Source organism: Macrotis lagotis, chromosome 1 (assembly GCF_037893015.1).
Source record: "Macrotis lagotis isolate mMagLag1 chromosome 1, bilby.v1.9.chrom.fasta, whole genome shotgun sequence".
Lineage (NCBI taxonomy): Eukaryota > Metazoa > Chordata > Mammalia > Peramelemorphia > Peramelidae > Macrotis > Macrotis lagotis.
The window spans coordinates 17,546,530-17,566,388 of record NC_133658.1 but is presented as its reverse complement, the minus strand read 5'-3'; the positions used below and the strand labels follow the sequence as shown (position 1 = coordinate 17,566,388).

The 19,859-nt window shown below is 39.1% G+C and overlaps 1 protein-coding gene across 1 annotated transcript in view; it reads right to left on the bottom strand.

The window, feature by feature from the left end:
- EBF2 (EBF transcription factor 2) overlaps nt 1-19,859 on the bottom strand; it is a 252,086-nt gene that overhangs the window by 16,953 nt on the left and 215,274 nt on the right. Inside the window, exons 9-12 of the mRNA XM_074218156.1 lie at nt 12,630-12,784; nt 9,094-9,159; nt 8,807-8,984; nt 5,293-5,478 (exon numbers count right to left, since the gene is read on the bottom strand). Coding sequence (XP_074074257.1) covers nt 5,293-5,478; nt 8,807-8,984; nt 9,094-9,159; nt 12,630-12,784 — 585 coding nt within the window. The remainder of the gene's footprint in view (nt 1-5,292; nt 5,479-8,806; nt 8,985-9,093; nt 9,160-12,629; nt 12,785-19,859) is intronic.

Genomic DNA, 19,859 nt, shown 5'->3' with positions numbered 1-19,859 from the left:
AACTGAGGCATTCAGAGTATAAGTGTTTTGCCCAAGGAGACACTAGTGGATGTCTGAGGCTGTATTTCAATTTAGGTCTTCCTAACTCCAGACTCTATGCTCTATTCACTGCACCACCTTGCAACCCCTTAGAAGGATTACTAGGAAGGCTGCTCTGGCAGAAACCTAGTCCAAATCATATCTCCAAAACAGTTTTCATTACACTCATTGGTTGTCCAGCTCCTCCCTTCAAAATTCCACAAAGAGGGAGAGTCTACTGGGTCCAAAGGCTACCCATTCCTTCTACACCAAGGTATTTCTACTTGGTTAGGGAGTTTTCCCCAACAGCAAATCAATCCTTTTTTTCCTTTTTATCTTCTATTCATTCCTACAGATTCCTCTGCAATGAGGGCCTTCCAGTCCTTAAAGACAACTCTCATGTAGCCAAGTCTTCCACAAACATTCTAGAGCCTGTAATAGACACTAAGGGGAAGAAGGGGTGTGAAAACAGATGTGGATTTAACTATATTTGTAAAAGTGCTTTGACATTGAGCAATAAATGAAAAATAATATGTCTTAAGAGGCCAAGATAGGGGACATGGACTGGTGGCACACTGGCAGTATATCTCAGAAGTGGGATTTGTACTTGGGTCAATGGACTTCCAACGCCAGCGTCTGGAACAGGGGAGCCAGAAGTCAAATTTTAATGGCAGAGACCAAACCTACTTAGAAAGAGATCAAGGAAACAAAGGATCATGGAAGATCCTAGGCTAGGATATCCATGTAGGAAAGACAAATGGTATCACATGCATATCCTAGCCCAAGGCATCTATTGACAGAGACCAGTGAAGGGAAAGCCTATTGGAGACACAATGATGAATAGAGTGAAGGAACTGCATTCAAAACTCAATGGATAGATCACTCACTCCTCAGTTTCCTCATCTATACAATGGAGGGGCTGGCATTGATGACCTCAGAGGCCCTTCTAACCCCCAAACTGTGGTACTCTAAGTCCCCCTAGGACCATGTAGAAGGACTGAGAAGCACCTCTGGAGTCAAGAGGACCCAAGATGGATTCCCATGTCAGACATTTATTAGCTATATCCCTCTGGCCTCAGTTTTTTCATCTATAAAATGGGTATAGTAGCTCCTCCTTCACAGGGTTATTAATCCAATTGAAATAATTCAGGGGATGTGCATTGGAAATCTCAAAACACTGTATATATGCAGTCTATTACTAATTTTATCTTCCTGAGACTCAGTATCCAGATCTGAAAAAAATCAAAATAAGTATATCCCCTATAACAGCTTTTCCCAAAGCTTTTTGAACACTAAAACTCTCCACTGTAAAGTATTGTCATTATAAAAATAATTCATAGCTAGGACCATAAGCTCAATTTAATAGGAACAGAATTTACAGAATAAATGTAAAGACCTGCAGTCACATTCAAGAAACCAATGATATGAGTGATGTCTCTAAACAGTGGATAGAGCACAGGTTCTGGAATGAGGAGGACCCAAACTCAAATCTGGCCTCAGAGACTTAGTAGCTGTGTGACCCTAGGTATGTCATGTCTTTGCTCGGTTTTCTTATCTGTAAAATTATCTAAAGAACGAAATGGTAAACCACTCCAGTATCTTTCCCATGAAAACCCCAAACGGGATCATGGAGAGTCAGACACGACTGGACAACAACAAACTTAGTCCAAGCCAATAGACTGTATTAACAGTGGCATGGTATCTAGAACAGAGAAGCTCCTCTTCTATTGTTGCCCTAGTCAGACCTTCAGGGTCATGCTGAATGTTGAAAAACCAGAACCGTGCCAAAGGGGAACTAATTCTGTGGCTCTGTGATTAGAGTCAGCAGGACTTGAGTTCAAATCCAGCCTCAGACATTTAATAATTACCTAGCTCTGTGACCTTGGGTAAATCAATTAAGTCACATTGTAAAAGCAAAAAAGAAAAGAGAGAGGAACAAGACTCAAAACCATAGCATTCAAGAAGCAAGAGATATAAGAGCCAAAAAGAGAGACAATAACCTTGCCATCATACCCTAGTCAGTGGTCATATGGAATGATTAAACTTGGTCTATTTGAGACTAGAAAGAGGAACTCTGAGCACTGATGGACAGCTATAAGGAAACAGATTTTGGCTCATTTTCACAATGAGCTTTGAGTAAATTAGAGATCTTTGAAGTCTCCGAGCAATTTTGAATCCTTTGATCCTGAGAATGAGAGATGAACAACAGGAAAATGGCCTGCCGATTACTCACGACTGACCATGTAGTGAGAAGTCAATCACTGGAGGTATTTAAATTCCCTTTGTCAGGAAAGTTGTAGAATAGATTCATGCTTCAGGTAAAGGTTGGACTGAATGACCTCTAAAGTCTAAAGATTCTATGTATTCATAGCACCCATTCCTACTAAAAACATTCAGTAGTAATAAATGGACTGTTCCTTAGAATAATTAGTAGTATCTATCTGAAACCATCAACAAGCATCATATGCAATGGGGAGAGGCTAGAGGCATTCCCAATAAGATTAGGGGTGAAACAAGGGTGCCCATTATCATCACCACCACTATTCAATGTTCTTTTAGAAATGTTAGCTTCAGCAATAAAAGAAGAAAAGGAAAATGAAGGAATTAGAATAGGGAAGGAAGAGACAAAACTCTCACTCTTTGCAGATGACATGATGGTGCACCTAGAGAATCCAAAAAAATCATCTAAAAAACTACTAGAAATAATTAGCAAGTTTAGCAAAGTCTCAGGATATAAAATAAACCCTCATACATCCTCATCATTTCCAGATATGACCAGAAAGATACAGCAGAAAGAGTTAGAAAGAGAAATCCCATTCAAAGTAACCTCAGGCAAAATAAAATACCTGGGAGTCTACCTGCCAAGGCAGACTCAGAAACTTTTTGAAAACAGTTACAAGACACTTCTCCCACAAATAAAGGTTCTATGTATTCAGATGGGCAGAGAGATAAGATAAACATGCATATATATATATATATATATATAATATCTCTGTTTACATATAGCCATATATATTCATACAAATGTATATTCAGATAGGCAGGCAGACATAGATGTCAAATCTTTTTTTATATTTAACATCATGGCTGTTATAGAGAATTTTAATGGTGTGATGTATTTCTGGGATCACATTTCCACGTTGCTGGGGTTAAATCTAGAAAGATTCTAAAAAGCTTTGTCCCCATAAATGAACTGTAAAATACAAAAGCATTGGTTCTCTTCAAGAACAGAGGACAAGAAGAAGAGTAAAGGAAATGTTTTGAGTGCAACAACACAGAAAGTTTCCGTGCTGATCCTGCCTCCTCCAAACTCTCACTTTTCATCTAAGTTGCCATTTTAGTGAATGATATGGAGACTGAGTCGGACTTTGCTGGTAGGGGTCATCAGGATGTGAGAAATGTGAGAAGAGCCGAAAGGTGTCATTACTGGTCTCTGGTGCTGAATTTAAGGGAGAACGCAGAGAAGAGTCACGAGGCCAGGAGTTGTGATCTGTATTGCTGGAGAGATCATCCCCATCAGTGAGATTCCTGGTCCATTGAAGGATGTGGTGGGATTCGAGAAAAAGAAAAGTTGAAAAAGTCTCGAATCTCCTCTTCTCTTCCCTGGCAGTGAGCGGTGCTTCTGAATATAGTATAGAGTCAAGCAATTTTCTTCAAGATGATAACTGTTATATTGATAGGAAAGCATTTTTCTCCCAAGGGATTCTTTCAATCAGATCAGAAAGTATTTTCCCTTGAGCCTTTTGCCAAAAGATGAGAATTATTTTGACACCCAGAATCCTTTGGTGTAATCCCCATTCCCAGCATCAGAGTTTGGTGGGAGATGGTCACCCTTCCCAGGTAATTTCATGTATCCTGACTGGCCATCCTTTGTAGCAGATAGAAGTTAAAATTGCTCATCCAGAAATGATCTGGCAACTTTAATGGAGCTCCTATCCCCAGGGGAGTTAGCACTAAGCATTTATTATTAAGTGCCTACTACATCATAGGCGCTGTTTTAAGCACTGAGGCTATGAAGAAAGACAAAAGAAAGTCCCTGGCCTCAAGGAGTCTACAGTCTAACTGGGAAAAGGACAAGTGAACAAATATAAACAAAAAAGTTTTATACAAAATAAAATAATTAACATGAAGAAGTCACCAGGGCGAGAAAAGTTTCTAGAGAAGGTATGATTCTATTGGGACTTGAAGGAGCCAGGGACCTCAGGAGGCAGAGATTGAGGAGGGAGAGTGTTCCAGGCCTGGGGATGGATAGAGAAAATTCTCGGATTTGGGAGGTAGAATATCTTATTTGAGGAACAGTGAAGAGTCACTAGATAAAATAATATTTGGTGGGGGAGGTTTAAGGTATAAGAATACTGGAAAGATTTTGTATTTGATCTTGGAGGTGATGGGGAGCTCCTGGAGTTTATTGAGTAAGGGTGTGATATAGTCAGATCTATACTTTGGTGACTGAGTATAAGATGGGCTAAAAGAGAGTCTTAAGGCAGGCTGACCCATAAGCAGGTTACTACAATAATTCAAATGTGAAGTGAAGAGGGTCTGCACCCAGGTAGGGGCAGTATCAGGGAAGGGGGTTTATTTGAGAGATGGTACAAAGGGGAAATCAATTGTATTAGAGATATTAGTGTCAAAGGAGTAGAAATAGAGAATACCCGGGAATAGCAATACCTGCCCTTCCTGACACTGCTGTGATCACAGCCTCACACAAGTCTGATCTGGGACCTTTGTCTCTTTTGTAAAGAAAACTTCTTTGAGAGAAATTAGGAAATTGATCCTCATTCTTTACCTCCCCCATTGCATTCAGCTTTCCAGCCAGAGCATCTCACCATCTGCCCTGCCATGGAAATTCCTTTCCTCTCTCCCCCCCCCCCCCCCATCTCTTCCTCTGGATGTAAGAAACAAATCAACAATCACTTGTAGAAAGGGTTAGGCAATGGATTGCCTCTGTATGACTTCACTCACCATCCTTGTACCTCTCAGATCAAAATGCTCCTCTCTGGTCACCCCTCCCTGAAATGCAATGCCTCTTCCTGTTAAACTATCATCTCCTTGAGGGTAGGGGCTGGTACATAGTAAATGGTTAAAAAATTATTTTTCTTTCTAGCTTCTTTCCCTCCCTCTCTGCTTCCCTCTCTTTTTGAAAGCAATTTACTGAGTTAGTAGTCTGCATTTATTAAATATTACAATGGCTATAATAGGTACAGGAGACATGAAAGCAAAAAGGAAAGAATTCCACATGGAGGTTGCCCAAAGAACTAGAGGAAAACTACTTACTTCCATAAGGGGATCCTGTGGGGGAGCCGTTTAAAAAGCCTGGAGAGCCTGGCACGCCCAAGTTGGCCATGGGCACATTGCTGTAGCCATTCATGCTGTTACTAGACGTGCTGTAATTTGACTGCTGGGGGGTGGAACTGGAAGAGTAGCCACGGGGAGAGATGCTGCTTGTGTTCCGGATGTAACCTGGTCAGGAAAGGGAGATGAGTAATTCAAGCAGCAGCTCCACACATCACCACCGAAGAGACACAAGGACCACAACTGGAACTGGCCGTCTTGATATCTCTCTCCTGGGGACTGATGTACCCAGAGTCTGTCTGGCACACAACTGGACAGATGGAATCATTTGTCTTCAGGGTCCTTTCTCTCTAGTCCATTACCTAGGGTCATGGATTTAGAGTTGAAAGAGACCTTACTGTCAAACTCAACCTCCCTACTTTGCACCACTTTGCACATGAAGAAACTGAGGCACAGACCTTAAGCAACTTCCCTAGGTCATACAACTAGTTGGCTTCTGATGTAGGCCTTGAACTCTGGGGATCCTAAGACCAGGAGCCTATTACCATTCCCCTCCTGTACTATTATCAGATTCTCCTTTTGCTCTAATATAATAATATTATTATATTATATATATATATATATATATATTTTAAAGTTTTTTGCCTTCCAGAGATTCTTGAACAGGAAATGAAACCTTGAGCAAAGGCAACGGGGTAACAGTAGTAGAATTCCAGGCATTGTTTACTGGTAGGAATGGATGTGGAAGAAAATGGCACCTTCGGGTCCTCCCCACACACACCACCACCATCACCACCCTTGTCAAATATAACAGGCATGGGTTTTGCTTATGTGCTAGTCTGGCTTTTGAAACCCCCACTAGGATACCTGTCTCTAAAACCACATAACAAGGGACAAAACACGTCCAGGTCAAAAATAAATTGATGTCATTTCCTCGGAATTCAATTTCTAGTCTAGTGATTTGCCAGCAACAGTCTGCGGGTTTATCACAACAAGTCCATCTTCTTAAAAGACTCAGTGGAATAAATAAATAAGCAAACATACTATCTAAGACTTGGGGAAATAATATGTCTCACACATTTATTTTTGACTCTTTAAATACATTCAGATGCTCTGAAGATTACAAAACTGAAAATTCACTTACACTTTGCACTAAATTGTGAACTACTATTCCCTCCAGCTTGCAGAGCCCTTCCCTCTAAGGTTGCCTTGAAGATACTGTGTCTCTATCTTGTATGGCCCTAAGTGTATGGGGTGTCCCCAGAGGATATAAATTACCTGAAGGCAGAGACTGGATCTTTTTATTTTCATAACTCCAATGCTTAACACCTTGCCCGGCACCTAACAGGTGTTGAATAGATGTCTGTTGACTGATTGATGGATTCTCTGCATCCGCATATAATAAGATGGTAAATACTAAACAACTGTCTTGGGGTGGGTGGGTGAGGGAGATCTGAGAAGCTGTTGTTAAAAAGGGATTCACTTATTCAATAGAAGTGGGACAGCAGTGCTCTAGTCCATCCATCTTAATATTCCCAAAAGGAAAGAAAAAAATTACAGCCGGAGGCCGTAACCCTCACTTTTCTAAAATAATGGACTAATTCTTGGGGATCTGCCCTACAATATCTAGCTGCTTTCAAAATACAGTTCACGTGTTCACGTATGATTTTATCGCTTATAAGAAAAGAACCACAGCAGTCCTTTCGATATCTCCATTCCCAGCTGACCACTAGACTGGGTTGCATTACCTCCTCCCCAAATTTCCCTCCCCCAACCATTATTAGCCCTCTCTCTGTCTTGAAATTCCTTTGTATGTACTTTGTCTTTACTTATAAATGACATAGTGTAACCTCTGTTAAAGTATAAGCTCTTTGAGGGCAGGCACTATTTCTTTTTTTCCTTCATGTGCATATTCACAGCACTTGAGACATGATTCAGAATTAATGTTGGTGGAATTGAATCCCCAGCTGCTAGTCAAATTGTTGTGGATGATGGTGGTCCTTCATTCTTTCAGACCAGGACATGAGGGAGGTGATGCCTTGATAAGTAAACAAATTAGATATGAGTGAGGGTATGCTGTGCAAAGTCACCAGTCTCCCTTTCTCCACCAGAATCATCTGGATCCAGTAGCCAGATATGGATCAAGACAACCAACTGAAGATGGCCTTGAAGTTGAGGAAATCAGGGATAATTGACTTGCCCAAGGTCACACAGCTACTAAGTGTCTGGGGTCAGATTTGAATGTAGATCATCTTGACTCCAGGGCTGGTGATCTATCCATAGTACTACCTAGCTGTCCTTGCTAGTCAAATGATCTTGAAATGATTTTCATATGAATAAGGGGTATCCTCTACCCTACTCCAATTAGTGTAATTATAAAAGCCCTAGACATCTCTATGGAAACAATCGATCAAATATGTAAACTAGGTTTTACCAAGTCTTTAAACAGTTTGGAAGTTGTGAAATATTTTAATCCCTAGATAAAATCAGATAACAAGTCAAGATATGCCTTAGTATTGGATGAGTGACTCAGACATATCTCTCAGTCTGTATATTACAACAACCCAGTTTGGAACCAAATCTTCCAAGAGATTCTAGCAACAAGTCACTCTAGATAGTGCTAATTGAACTGGGGGTGGGGGGTACATTGAATTCTCTGTGCTCTCCTCCTTGTCCCCCCAATGACTAAAAGACAGCAGGGTGAACTTTGAAATCGCAGAAGATTTAATTTTTCCATTGGAAAAGGTAGCATTATCCCCAAAGCATAGTAACTGATCACACCATCTGCTTTGGGTACTAAAACACATCAAAGATGACAGCTTCGGGATTGACAAAGGCATTGACCCTTAGAGTCTAGTGGAGAGATACATTGAAAGGGAATGGGTGCAACTAGGTGACACAGTTAGAGGACAAGCCCTGCAGTCAGTACTCAAGGTCAAGTCTCACCTCAGACCCTGAATAATTAACAAGCTGTGTGACCTTGGGGATCCATTGCCTTGGAAAAACAAAACCAAAGGGGGTGGGGGAGGACTTCTAGTAATTAAGAATTCTGATTCATCTGTTATTATATTATCTAAGCTTTCTCCTGGAGTGGTACATATCTGTGGAAGACTACATCCAAGACATTCGAAAGCATGCTTTATGCAAACTGTTATGCTATCACATCAGTAAATACCCATGACTGGCCTTTAGTCAGGTTTGTCAATAATGAAAAGTAATATATTGAGTTCAATCCAATCAAATAATGATAAGGGCACCTGAAGTAAGAAGCTCTTTCTCTATGACTTTTCAGTCGTAAATCAACTCAGACTTTCACGTCAGTTTGTATGTTTACATGCATGTATGTGATTACACAGGACTACCAGCTAACTACCCACAGAGCTTTTACACCAATATTCTCCAAGTGATACTGTGTGACTGTGAGTCTGAAGAATCAATAATCCTGCTGAGTTCAAGAGCAGTGGAAAGATGAAGGATGAGCCTGAGAAGTTATTACCTTGGTTGTTTCCCTGTGTGGACTCTGAGATGCTGACACCTAGCTGGCTGCCATAGGAGTTGATACCCATCATGCCGCTGTGAGCTGGAGAACTGGACAGAGCTGGGATCTGACTGGGATTCCTTGGAACGCTGTAGAGGGCCTCAGCAATGTCAGCAGCTCGCTTCAGAATAATGTCCTACCAAAAAAATCCAATAAGGTTAGGAGAACCTTTCTAGGAAAAGTCAGAATCAAGCATGAGGCAGAAGGGAAGTGATGGCCCAAAGGGCAAAGGTTTGGCTTCTAACCTGGTTATTGTGTGGGGTTCCATAAAGGGCTTCCACTAAATCAGCTGCTCTTTTCAATAGCATTTCCTGGGGAGACATGGGAAGAATAACCAAATGGTGAAATGCATGAGAACAGAGAGGATAGTTCTTTTCATCGCCTTAAATAGTACAGAGCCATCAGGTGTTGGAAAGACCTACAAATGTTAACCACAATGCTAAATATGGTGGTGGCAGACTGCTTTGAAAATATCATCTCTTATTTAATACTCATTAAAAAGTCTATTGAATAATTCAACTCAACTCAGCAAACATTTACTATGCTCTAAGCACATTATCATAATGTGGAAATGATGCTGGCAAGACTCAAAGTCAATACCGATAGACCCTTCAAGATTCTACCAAAGTAGAAAGAGTTTTTGAATAGGATCCTAGTGCTAGAAATGTTCAGTGGTGTTAGTTTAACTCTCTTTCAAGATACACCACAAACACCATTTTTGGGGTAAGAGGTCTATTTTCCCCACCCCCCCAGCTGCCAGTGCCTTCCCCTCTGAAATTACCTTCTATCTATGCTATATGTAATTCATATGGGGCACTAGATTTTTATATATTGAACCCCCCCCCCCCCCATTAAAATGGGAGTTACTTGAAGGCAGGGACTGTTTTTGCCTTTATTTGTATCTCCATTACTGATCACAGTGATTGTCATGCAGCAAACATTTAATACATAATTGACTTATCTAAGTATAAAGGGGCTCAAATGCCTCTAGAAGAAAAATTTTAAAATCCTCAATTTAGAATTTAGATTCCCCTGCACATGGGCTCTCTTTCCTTTCCAGACTTAGTTCTCTCTTCCTCAAACATGATATGGTCTATCTAGCTAAACTGGCAATTTAGTGGTGCCTTGAACTTGATACATCATTTCCCATCTTGGTATCTTTGCAGCACTTTCACCCGGACTCCCACGTCTGAATTTTACTTCTCCCTCACCTCTGCCTATTTAGGATCTCTAGTTTCTTTTAAAACTCAGCTCAGGTACCATATTCTAAATTAAGTCTTTTATGATTCTCCCTGCTCCATTGTTAGTGCCTGATCCCTCACCAAATTGTCTTGAGTTTAATTATCTGTGTACATGTTGTATCCCTCTGATAGAAAGCAATACAGGGAAATGAATACAGAGTTTCACTTTTGTCTTTGTATTCTGAGCATCTGGCACAGTGCCTTGCAATAAATGTCTTTTCAAATTGTATTGAATTCAGGTGGTAGACCCATAGGTATAGATCTAAAATGAACCTTATGGATGGAGAAAATGGAGGTTCAGATAACCTGAGTGACTTGTCCAAAGTCACACAGATATGGACAGACATGGGATTTGAACTCAAGGCCTTTGTTTCTGAATCTAGTACATTTTCCCCCATTGGAAGTGAATTAATCAACAGAAAAATGATATACCAATTTTGGTGATAACAAATCATGAAATGCCAAATACCACAGAATGGAGATATTGGAGCTATGTCCATGAGAAAGTGATCACAATATTGAATAACAAATCTTAAGAAAAACTAATGTATAATTTGTTGTTCTTCAAAGAGTGTTGGGCTCCCCAGATACAAAATCAGATATGATATGGGCAGACTTCAGGGGAAATGTGTGTGGTCAGGTAGGTTTTACCAAAGGGGGCTGGGGAAAAAACTATTTCCGAAGCCATGCTGGACATTAATCAGACTGTCGGACCAATCCAGTGTTTTTAAAGTGATTGATTGGCCAGAGTAGCATTCTCTTGTCTAGGAGCTATCCAGAGTTCTGAAATATCTCTGGCACTGCCTTTTGTGAAATTTGATTCTAATAAAGATGAATTCTCTCAATAACACTCCCTCTCTTGTTTCTTTGAGAGAGAGAGAGAGAGAGAGAGAGAGAGAGAGAGAGCCATCAGTGATCCCTTTTCTCTCATTTTGTTTTTGCCACCTCCTGTTTTTCTTACAGCTTTTTAAATTCTATTAACCTATTTTATAGAAATCATTTATTTGTAAGACTGGGGTTTTTTTCCAAGAGGAAAATAAGGGTGCTTTAGAAAAACAATTATGGGTTTCTAATTTTTCTCATGATACAGAGAAATAAGAACTTTACAATTTGATATCAGAATGTTTAAAGTTCCAATTTGGGGGGAAAATGAAATAGCTCTCAGCAATTTAATGAGATATAATAACTGTGATTAACTATTTTATCTAAATCCAAGCTGAAATAACAAGCCAGGTCCTAATCAAGTTACTTTTCATAGCAGACTCTTCAAAGAGATGCATTCCATAGCAGATTTATACACAAGGATACATTGTCCTATATTATATATGTATACTATCACACAATTTTACCCAATGAAAGTTATTTCACAATAATGTCATTCATACACTGTAACCAAATCCCACACTTATAATATCATTTGGACAATTTCCCAAAACAAATAAGATGACAGGTGATATAACCTGCTCTAACTCTTGAGACTCAGTGGTGGTAAGCCTAAATATCAATTTTACCACTGCCCATAGCATTCAGCAAATTGTGCTCCATTGAAACCACTGAGACCCCTGAAATATTTCTCCATGCAAAATTGTGTTTTCACAAAAATCAGTAAACAACATTAGACAAAGGAAACTTGTAGATATGTATGTATGTATGTATGTATGTATTTATGTATGTATGTATGAAGCAGTGGAAATAATGTTGATCTTAGAAGCACATGGCCTGAGTTTGAAATCTGGCTCTACCATTTTCTGTCCCTATGAACGTAAGCTGGTCATTTTCTATTCTGGTCTTAGATGAACCAGATGACCTCTATAGAACCTTTCTACTCTAGATCTATGATCTGAAAAGTCTGCTGGTTGATTATTCAGTGGAGCCATGATCATAGATGGGGGGAAGACAGTCTCACTCCTTCATTATACAGATGAGGGAACAGAGACCCAACTAAGACACAAGTTTCCAACTCATCATCCCTTGACCACTTAATTTCCAAAACTCTTAGAATCAAAGGTTCAGAACTGGCAGGTCACAATCTAAATTTATCATTTAACAAATGAGGAAACAGAGGCAAAAGGGTGAAATAATTTGCCCTAAGCATGCTGCTGATAAGTGGGAAAAGAAGAATTTGAGATGAAGTCATCTTACTCTAAATACAACCTACTTCCTTAATAGCCAGAGCATAAATAGAATATTTTAAAATACTATGGGAGCATTGGATTTCAAAGAATTCATTTTGATAAAATGAATTGTCTTTTACAAAGATTAATCTAATTGATCTGATTTGAAACTCTGTATTTTCAGTGTCAAGGCTTTTTATGGGATTTTTTTTTAGCACATCCCAGAAGTACATTTCAAAATTAGGCTTTATCAGTGGAACAGTTTGTGCATATTAGACACCTATATCCCAAAGAAAACCCAAGAGAATCTTCGCAGCCAAGCTTCAAAGCCTATTTAAAACTAAGGGAGTTTGTTTTCAGATGCATCTCATTTTGCTAAAATGCTATAAAATGGTTTTTAACACATCAGTCTCCAGTGTGATTTACCTTAGCTAGTCTTTCTGGATCTCCAGGATGCCTCGGGATGACTTTCTGCAATCTCTGGAAGCCATAGTCTATGGTTGGTTCATTTAATGCTGAAAAAGAAAAGTCCCAATTTCTGAGTGTATATATCCTGGTTGTTAACCAAACCTTAAAGAAATCTTTTTAAAAGGTTGTCATCGGTGCTGGTGTTATCAGAATAACACTAATGCTTAGTTATCTCATAACACTAAGAAAAAGATGAAACATTTAATGATAACAAAATAGAAAAATGAGTGGGTTGAGGTTGAAGGTGGGAATAGAGATGAGCTACAACTACTGGCCAGCTGCGATTTGCACATTAGATGAGATGTGACAGAAAAGGTGGCATCAAAGATAGACAAGGAGGTTAGTCAGCCACCTTTGTGAGAAATGGAGGTAGTTATCAAACCACTCAGGGCTGCACTGGGAACTCTGAAAGATTAAATATTGAAAGAACCAGGGAAGGGCTTTAATATCCTTTTAGGTGCTTATGGAAGGGAGGATGTTGATAAGAATCACACAGAACAAGGCCTTAATGGGATGGAATGCATCCTGTTCTCTTTATATACCTTGTTTGTATCAAGTTTATGATGATAATGATGATGATGATGATGATGATGATGATGATGATGATGATGATGATAATGATGAAGTTTGTCCTTCATTCTCGAAGAAGACCATTACATTAGGGAGGTAATGCCACATGAATTGGATTTGAGTGGGGGGGGGGGGGGTGCTGTGCTAAGGGACCAGACTCACTTTCTCCTCTAGAGCCACCTGGGTCCAGTGGCCAGATAGGAATCAGGAGGACTAGAGAAGCCCCAGGATATGAGGTGATCAGGGCTAAGTGATTTGCCCAAGGTCACACAGCTAGTAAATGTCTGAGATCACATTTTAACTCAGGTCCTATTTACATGTCATCTCCCAATTAAAATATAAGCTCCATGGGGTAGCTAGGTGGCGCAGTGGATAGAGCACTGGCCTTGGAGTCAGGAGGACCTGAGTTCAAATCTGTCTTCAGACACTTAATACTGACCTAGCTGTGTGGCCTTGGGCAAGTCACTTAACCCTATTGCCTTGCAAAACAAAAACAAAAATATAAGCTCCATGAAGATGGAATTTTTCCCCTTTATTTGTATTTTCAGCCTATAACACAGAGTCTTATGTAAGGACTTTATTCATGTTTATTGCCTGACACTAACTCTAATGCCACTTTCATCATGAGGATTTTCTTCATCCCATCCAATTGTTAGTGTTCCTCCCCTTACTCCTCAATTACTTGGTGTATAGTTTTCATTTGCTTTCCTGTAACCGTGGTGAATCCCTCCTCCATATAGCAGAATGGAGGCTTTGTATCTCAAGCACCTAACTTAGTCCCTGAAAAGTGGCAGGTGCATCATAGAATCATTTTGGGAAAAAAATTAATTGAATTCATAGAACTACTGCTAAATCAAAGAATAAAAATATAATTTTTACCCTCGAATAAAAATTTTAAAGTGCTTGTGCTTCATTTAATACTCAAAGCAGTTGAATTTTAAGTTATTTATTTGAATAATAGATTTAAAATTGGAACAGACCTTATAGAGCATCTAGTACATCATCATCATCATCATCATCATCATATCTGAATTTCTTGTAAATACAATGAGCTCAGAATTTATCATCTTCCCCTCACTTTTTCTCCTTTTTTGACATATGCCATACAGTTTCTTTACTGAGTCTTGTCGATTGATAAAACTAGCCTTTTCTTAAAGTATTTGTTATTTCATGTACTGTATGAGGAACTCAGGATGCCGAGACAGATGTGGAAAATAAAGAATGTGGATAAATAAAGAGCTTAAACTCCATTAGGAGGTGGGAGTAGGGGAAAGTACTATGTACAGAAATGAAGACGTTTGGGGTAAATGGGAAAACTCTTGTGCATTCATAGGTAGGCCACCATTTCTGCTTTCCCAAGGATTCCTTATGCCCAAGATCCAAGATCCTGAACCATTGTTCTTCCTCATCCCCTTTCCCATTTAACCAAATCCCATTAAGCTTTCTCTTAATAGTCATGGATTGGTCTCTTGATGCTTTTTAGAAGGTTTTCTCAATTATACATAAAGAAATCATATATATGTCTATCAGCCTCCGTTTTCTTAGAATTATCTCTTATTTAGGGGCAGACTTACCCATTTCAAAACTTTATATTGGATTTCACCAGAATCCCAAAATGATCCTAAAAGGCAGGAATATTGTGGGTTGTTGTTTTCTCTCATTTTGAAGATGAAGTTACTGATTCTCATTAAGATTCTGGGTTTCACCCATAGCAAGCAGCTTGCACAAAGTTGAGTTGGACTGAACTGGTAGTGCATCCCTATTTATTAACCAGTGAATGAATTCTCTTTGTACTAACTGTGGCAAGCACTGGAAGACATGTACTTTAGAAATTCTATCAGAAAGCCAAAGTCACAATCATGGAATTTAAAGTTGCAAGGGGTGTGGAGATCATCTATTCTAATACCCATTTTCCAGAGAAAGAAGCTGAGGTACAGAGTGGGAAAGTGATTTGTCCCAGAGTACAAAGACCACCTAGCGAGATCTGGGATCCAGATTCATGTCTTTGATTCTAAACCCATTCAACCACATGGACTTACTCATTTGTCACCAACTTGACTTGCACTTCAAGTGCACAGAGTGATCACCTCTGTATAGAATCAATTCAGGATAGTAAAGTTTTTCATAGAAGTATAGACAGGAACCTAAGAGGTCCTGATCCATTTATGCTATCTATCTCTGCACAATCCCAGGTCAATGGATGAGATTAGTTTAGATTGCAAACTTTTTTGAGGGCAGGTACTTTCTTTTTGTCTCTTTTTTAATCACTAGCTCCTCAGCACAGTCTCTGGCACATAGTTGGCACTTTAAAAAAGTTGATTGATTGACTGATTGATTAGGAAGTATCCCTTAGCCAGTTGATTTGTAGAATATCGAATTCAGAAGGAGAAGACCTGGGATATAGTCCTAGCTAGTTTGGTCATTCACTTAGGAGACAAAGAGGCCTTGACAGATCTTGGCTAAACCAACCAATCAGTGAAGAAGCATTTACCAAGTCTACTATGTGGTTACATAAGGTGAAAATGATTAGGGATAAATGGAAAGTTTTTATTTAGATTTAAAAAATTGACTCCAAAATTTCAAAATGGCATAGTTGCTCTCACAAAGTTTTGGCTTTTTATGGACTTCAAGCTCATTATGAATCAATAGAGTACAATGTTAGCCCAAAAGACTAAGGCTATAAGACTAAGACTATAGAGATTTCCATGAACAGAGCAGTAATAGTCGCTATACTCTTCCTTGTTCAAATGTGTCCACTTCTGGACACCACAATTTGAGAATTTAGTGAGCATTCAGAAGAGAGCAATGAAGATAGTGAAACTATCTCAGATCACACCATATGGACTCCTTTTGAAGGAATGAAGCATGGTTAGATTAGAGGAGAGAACTTCATGATAGTTGTATTCAAGAATTTGGAAAGACCATCACATGGAAGAAGGATTTCAAAATTTTCTTTCTCACTCCAGAGATTGGACCAAGAAGAAACAGTTATCCAAAAACCCACACTTAAGGCTTTATGTAAGGGAAATCATACTAACAAACAGAGTTATCCCAAAGGGAAATGGGCATCACTGAAAAATAGTGAGCTCCTCCTCTTAGAAGGTCTTCAGGCAAATGTTGGTTGGCCCACTGCCCCATTTTTGACTATGAACTAGATGACCACTTAGGCCTTTCCAGCTCTTAAGTTCTGTGAGAGACAGAGGGGTCCATTAAGAGGCTTGTGGATTAGATGTTAGAAGACTGAGGTTTAAATTCTGCCCTTACTTGAGTAATGGTGAGTAATTCATGTAACCCTTCCTAATCTCAGTTTTTTCTTCTACAAAATAAGAGGGGTTGAATTAACTGATTTCTAAAGATCCTTTCAGCTCCACCTACCAATTCATCAATAAGAGCTCATTAAGCCCTACTATGTGCCAGTGACTCTGCTAACTACTGGGGATATTGAGGAAAAAAGGTAAAATATGCCCCTCCAAAAACTTACATGCTAAGGTAGATGGGGTAGGCACTAGAACCCAGGAGGATGAGAAAAGAAGTCACTTGAGCTGAGGTTTAAAGAAGACTAGGGATTTCATGAGGCAGGGAGGAAGAGGGAATGTATTCCAAGCATGGGAGATGCCACTATAATACCAAAGAGCTGGGAGACAGATTATCATGTATGCAGAGCGGCAAGTAAAGAATACAAGGAGAGTGGTCAAGTGTTAACAAGACCAGAAGGGTAAAAGGGACCCAATTGTGAAGGGCTTAAAATGCCAAACAAATGAGTTTGGATTGGATCCTCTAGAGAACAAGGAGTCAATAGTTTTTGTTGAGTTATTGATGTATTATTTTAGGATTTTGTGATCCATTACATAATCTTGGGAAGTTCACTTAATCTCTCTGGACCTTCCTTTACTCTTCAGAAAAATTAGAGAGGTAGCCTCAATTTCATTTAAGGTTCTTTTTAGCTTTTATATCCTGCAGTTTTGAGATTGATTTCTTTTCCCACTGAATTGATTGGTTAAGAAAAAAATCATTTCAAAGAACTATTCATCTTAACCATCCTATAGACATATGTTCAGTGTTCATTTCCACTACTTGGTACATCCAAAGTCAACTTTCTAGTCTTAGTATTATACTCCAGTTTGGTAAGAGAGTGTCCAAGAGAAGTTTAAGAAAACCTTCAGTCACAAAAGTCTCACTATATTATTGTCTGTCACAATCAACACCAATCTCCAACCTCTTTTACCTTTTGCTTCTTGGTAAGTGGTACCCATGGGAAGCTATTTCAACACCATGTCTGATGGGCAGCAGAGAAGAAAAGCTTGCATAGCAAAAATCCAAAGTGAATTGGAATCACGCCCCAAACCATAGACTGTATTTATCTATGTCTTTCTTTAGTAACATAGCATTAAGGTAAAAGGTCATCTCCCCACTGAAATATATTTTATATTTACTTTTTTATTAAATAATTATGGCATGGCATGAAGTTAAATATTACAGAAGCTAATCAGGAGGGAATTCAATCGAGCAAACCCCGACCTGAGAATTTCGTCTTTGCTATACATAGAATGTCTTAATCCTCCACTGGGAGCCATTCGGGTTTACTTAAGGAGTTTAATAATACACATTTCAACTGCCACAGAATCTAAATCCCATTTGGATCAGCTTTGAAAAACTTTCATCAATACCTTGAGATTTCATAATAATTCTCCCGAGGCCCAGGATCTCGTGTGTCATTTAATCTTCAGATCGTGGGTCTGATTATTAGCTTGCTTACATACCTTGAGTCTGGCCAATAGATGGAAACTATAAGAAATTCTATTTGGTTATTTTTGATTTTAACCACAACATTTTTAACTAAAAATATCTAATGGGAACCACAACATCTATAGCTTGTGAAAAAAATCTGGATTGGCCCATGTCCAACATTAATTTTTTTTCAAAAAAGAAGAAAAATTGTACAATTTGGGGGGATAATTGTTTCTCAAAGAGAGGTCATGACGTCCCCTGCCATAGTGATGAACCTTGAATCAGGATGACTAGGTTTGGGTCCCACTTCAAATAGCATGTTAAGGTCATGTACCCCTTGGAGTCATCTTTCCTTATCGCTAACACAGGGTAAACAATACATGGACCACCTGTTCCACAAAGTTAGTGTGAGGAGATTATTTTGAAAAATTAAAAGTTTTAGAGAAAAGTAGAATATAATGGTGTTTAGAGGAGCTTTTCGGTGACTGTACTGCGAGGTGCCAGGGTTTCAGAGACTACTTATGTCCATGTCATTTCGCTAGCTATACTCCTCCATTAGCGTCTCACAAAATACCCTTTTTGATCCTATGAATCAATCAATAATGTAGTTACTTGCTCCAGTCTGCTAGGATATTTTACCTCAGGGAACAGGGAAACAAATGTAGAATCATAGAAACAGAAATTAGAAAAAAGGAAGGAATGCATAGCTTCTTAGTTAGAGCTAGAAGGGACCTCAGAGCCCATCTTATCTCATAGTCACCAAAATATACCTTTAGAAGTAACCTCCGTCACCATCTTGTATAATTAATTCATTTTACAGAAAAGGAAACTGAGATCCAGAGAGAAGGAGTAATTGGACCAAGTTGATTTAATTAGGAAGTGGCGCAACTGACTTCTGGTCCCAGGCTCCCCAATGCCCAACTCAGGACTGTTTCATGAACACATGATTACATATATGTACAGTTATATAATATATAAAACATATTTTATACATACATACACACACACTGACACATATATATGAAATAGTACTCAACATGCTGAGCCTTAGTGCTTCCCACAGCAGAAGGGGCAGAGGCAAGAATTTTATCCCCCCAAGAGCTTTATGGGAGGAAAAAAATGTGAGGCCCCCTAAGAGAACAAAATCCATTTCCCAAAACTACTGCAGCTTCACTGAATTTAATGGTGATAAGTTTAAGAATTACTTAGTTTGGGGGCATCTAGGTGGTGCAGTGGAGTGGCACAGGAGTCAGGAGGCCCTGAGTTCAGATCTGACCTCAGACATTTAATAATTACCTAGCTGTGTGACCTTGGACAAGTCACTTAACCCCATTGCCTTGCAAAAAAAAAGGAAAAAAGGAATTATTCAGTTTGCTTTAAAGGAATTTGAGTGAACAAAGAGGGAGAAGAGGGATTGTAGATACAGTCAGTTGGCCAGCCTTCCTCATGAAAGGTAATGGGGATAGTGTAGAAATGAAACTGGAGAGAAAGGAGTCTGAATGCCAATTAAGTAAGCTATAGTGATGTTGCGAAAGTCATTCATCTTCTTCAGGACTCCTGTAATTGAGGTTAAACTTAATATTCTCTAAGATTCCTTCCAGCTTCAAATCATAAACTTAGGGTTGGAAGGGACCTTAGAGACCTTAGGGTTGTTCCCGAAAAACAAATACCAAAACCTGAAAAAGTTTTAGAAAGAAACATTCAGAAGGGAGATAAACTTAGTCTAATCTCATTTTGTAGCAGAAACGGATTCTGAGAAAATGAAATGATTTACCCAAGGTCACTTAGGTTAAAATGGCAAAGATTTAAACTCAGACCCTTATACTCCAGTGGTTTTTTTTTTAATCAATAAACCAAATAATCTTGGTGTGGAGTAATGAACAGAACACT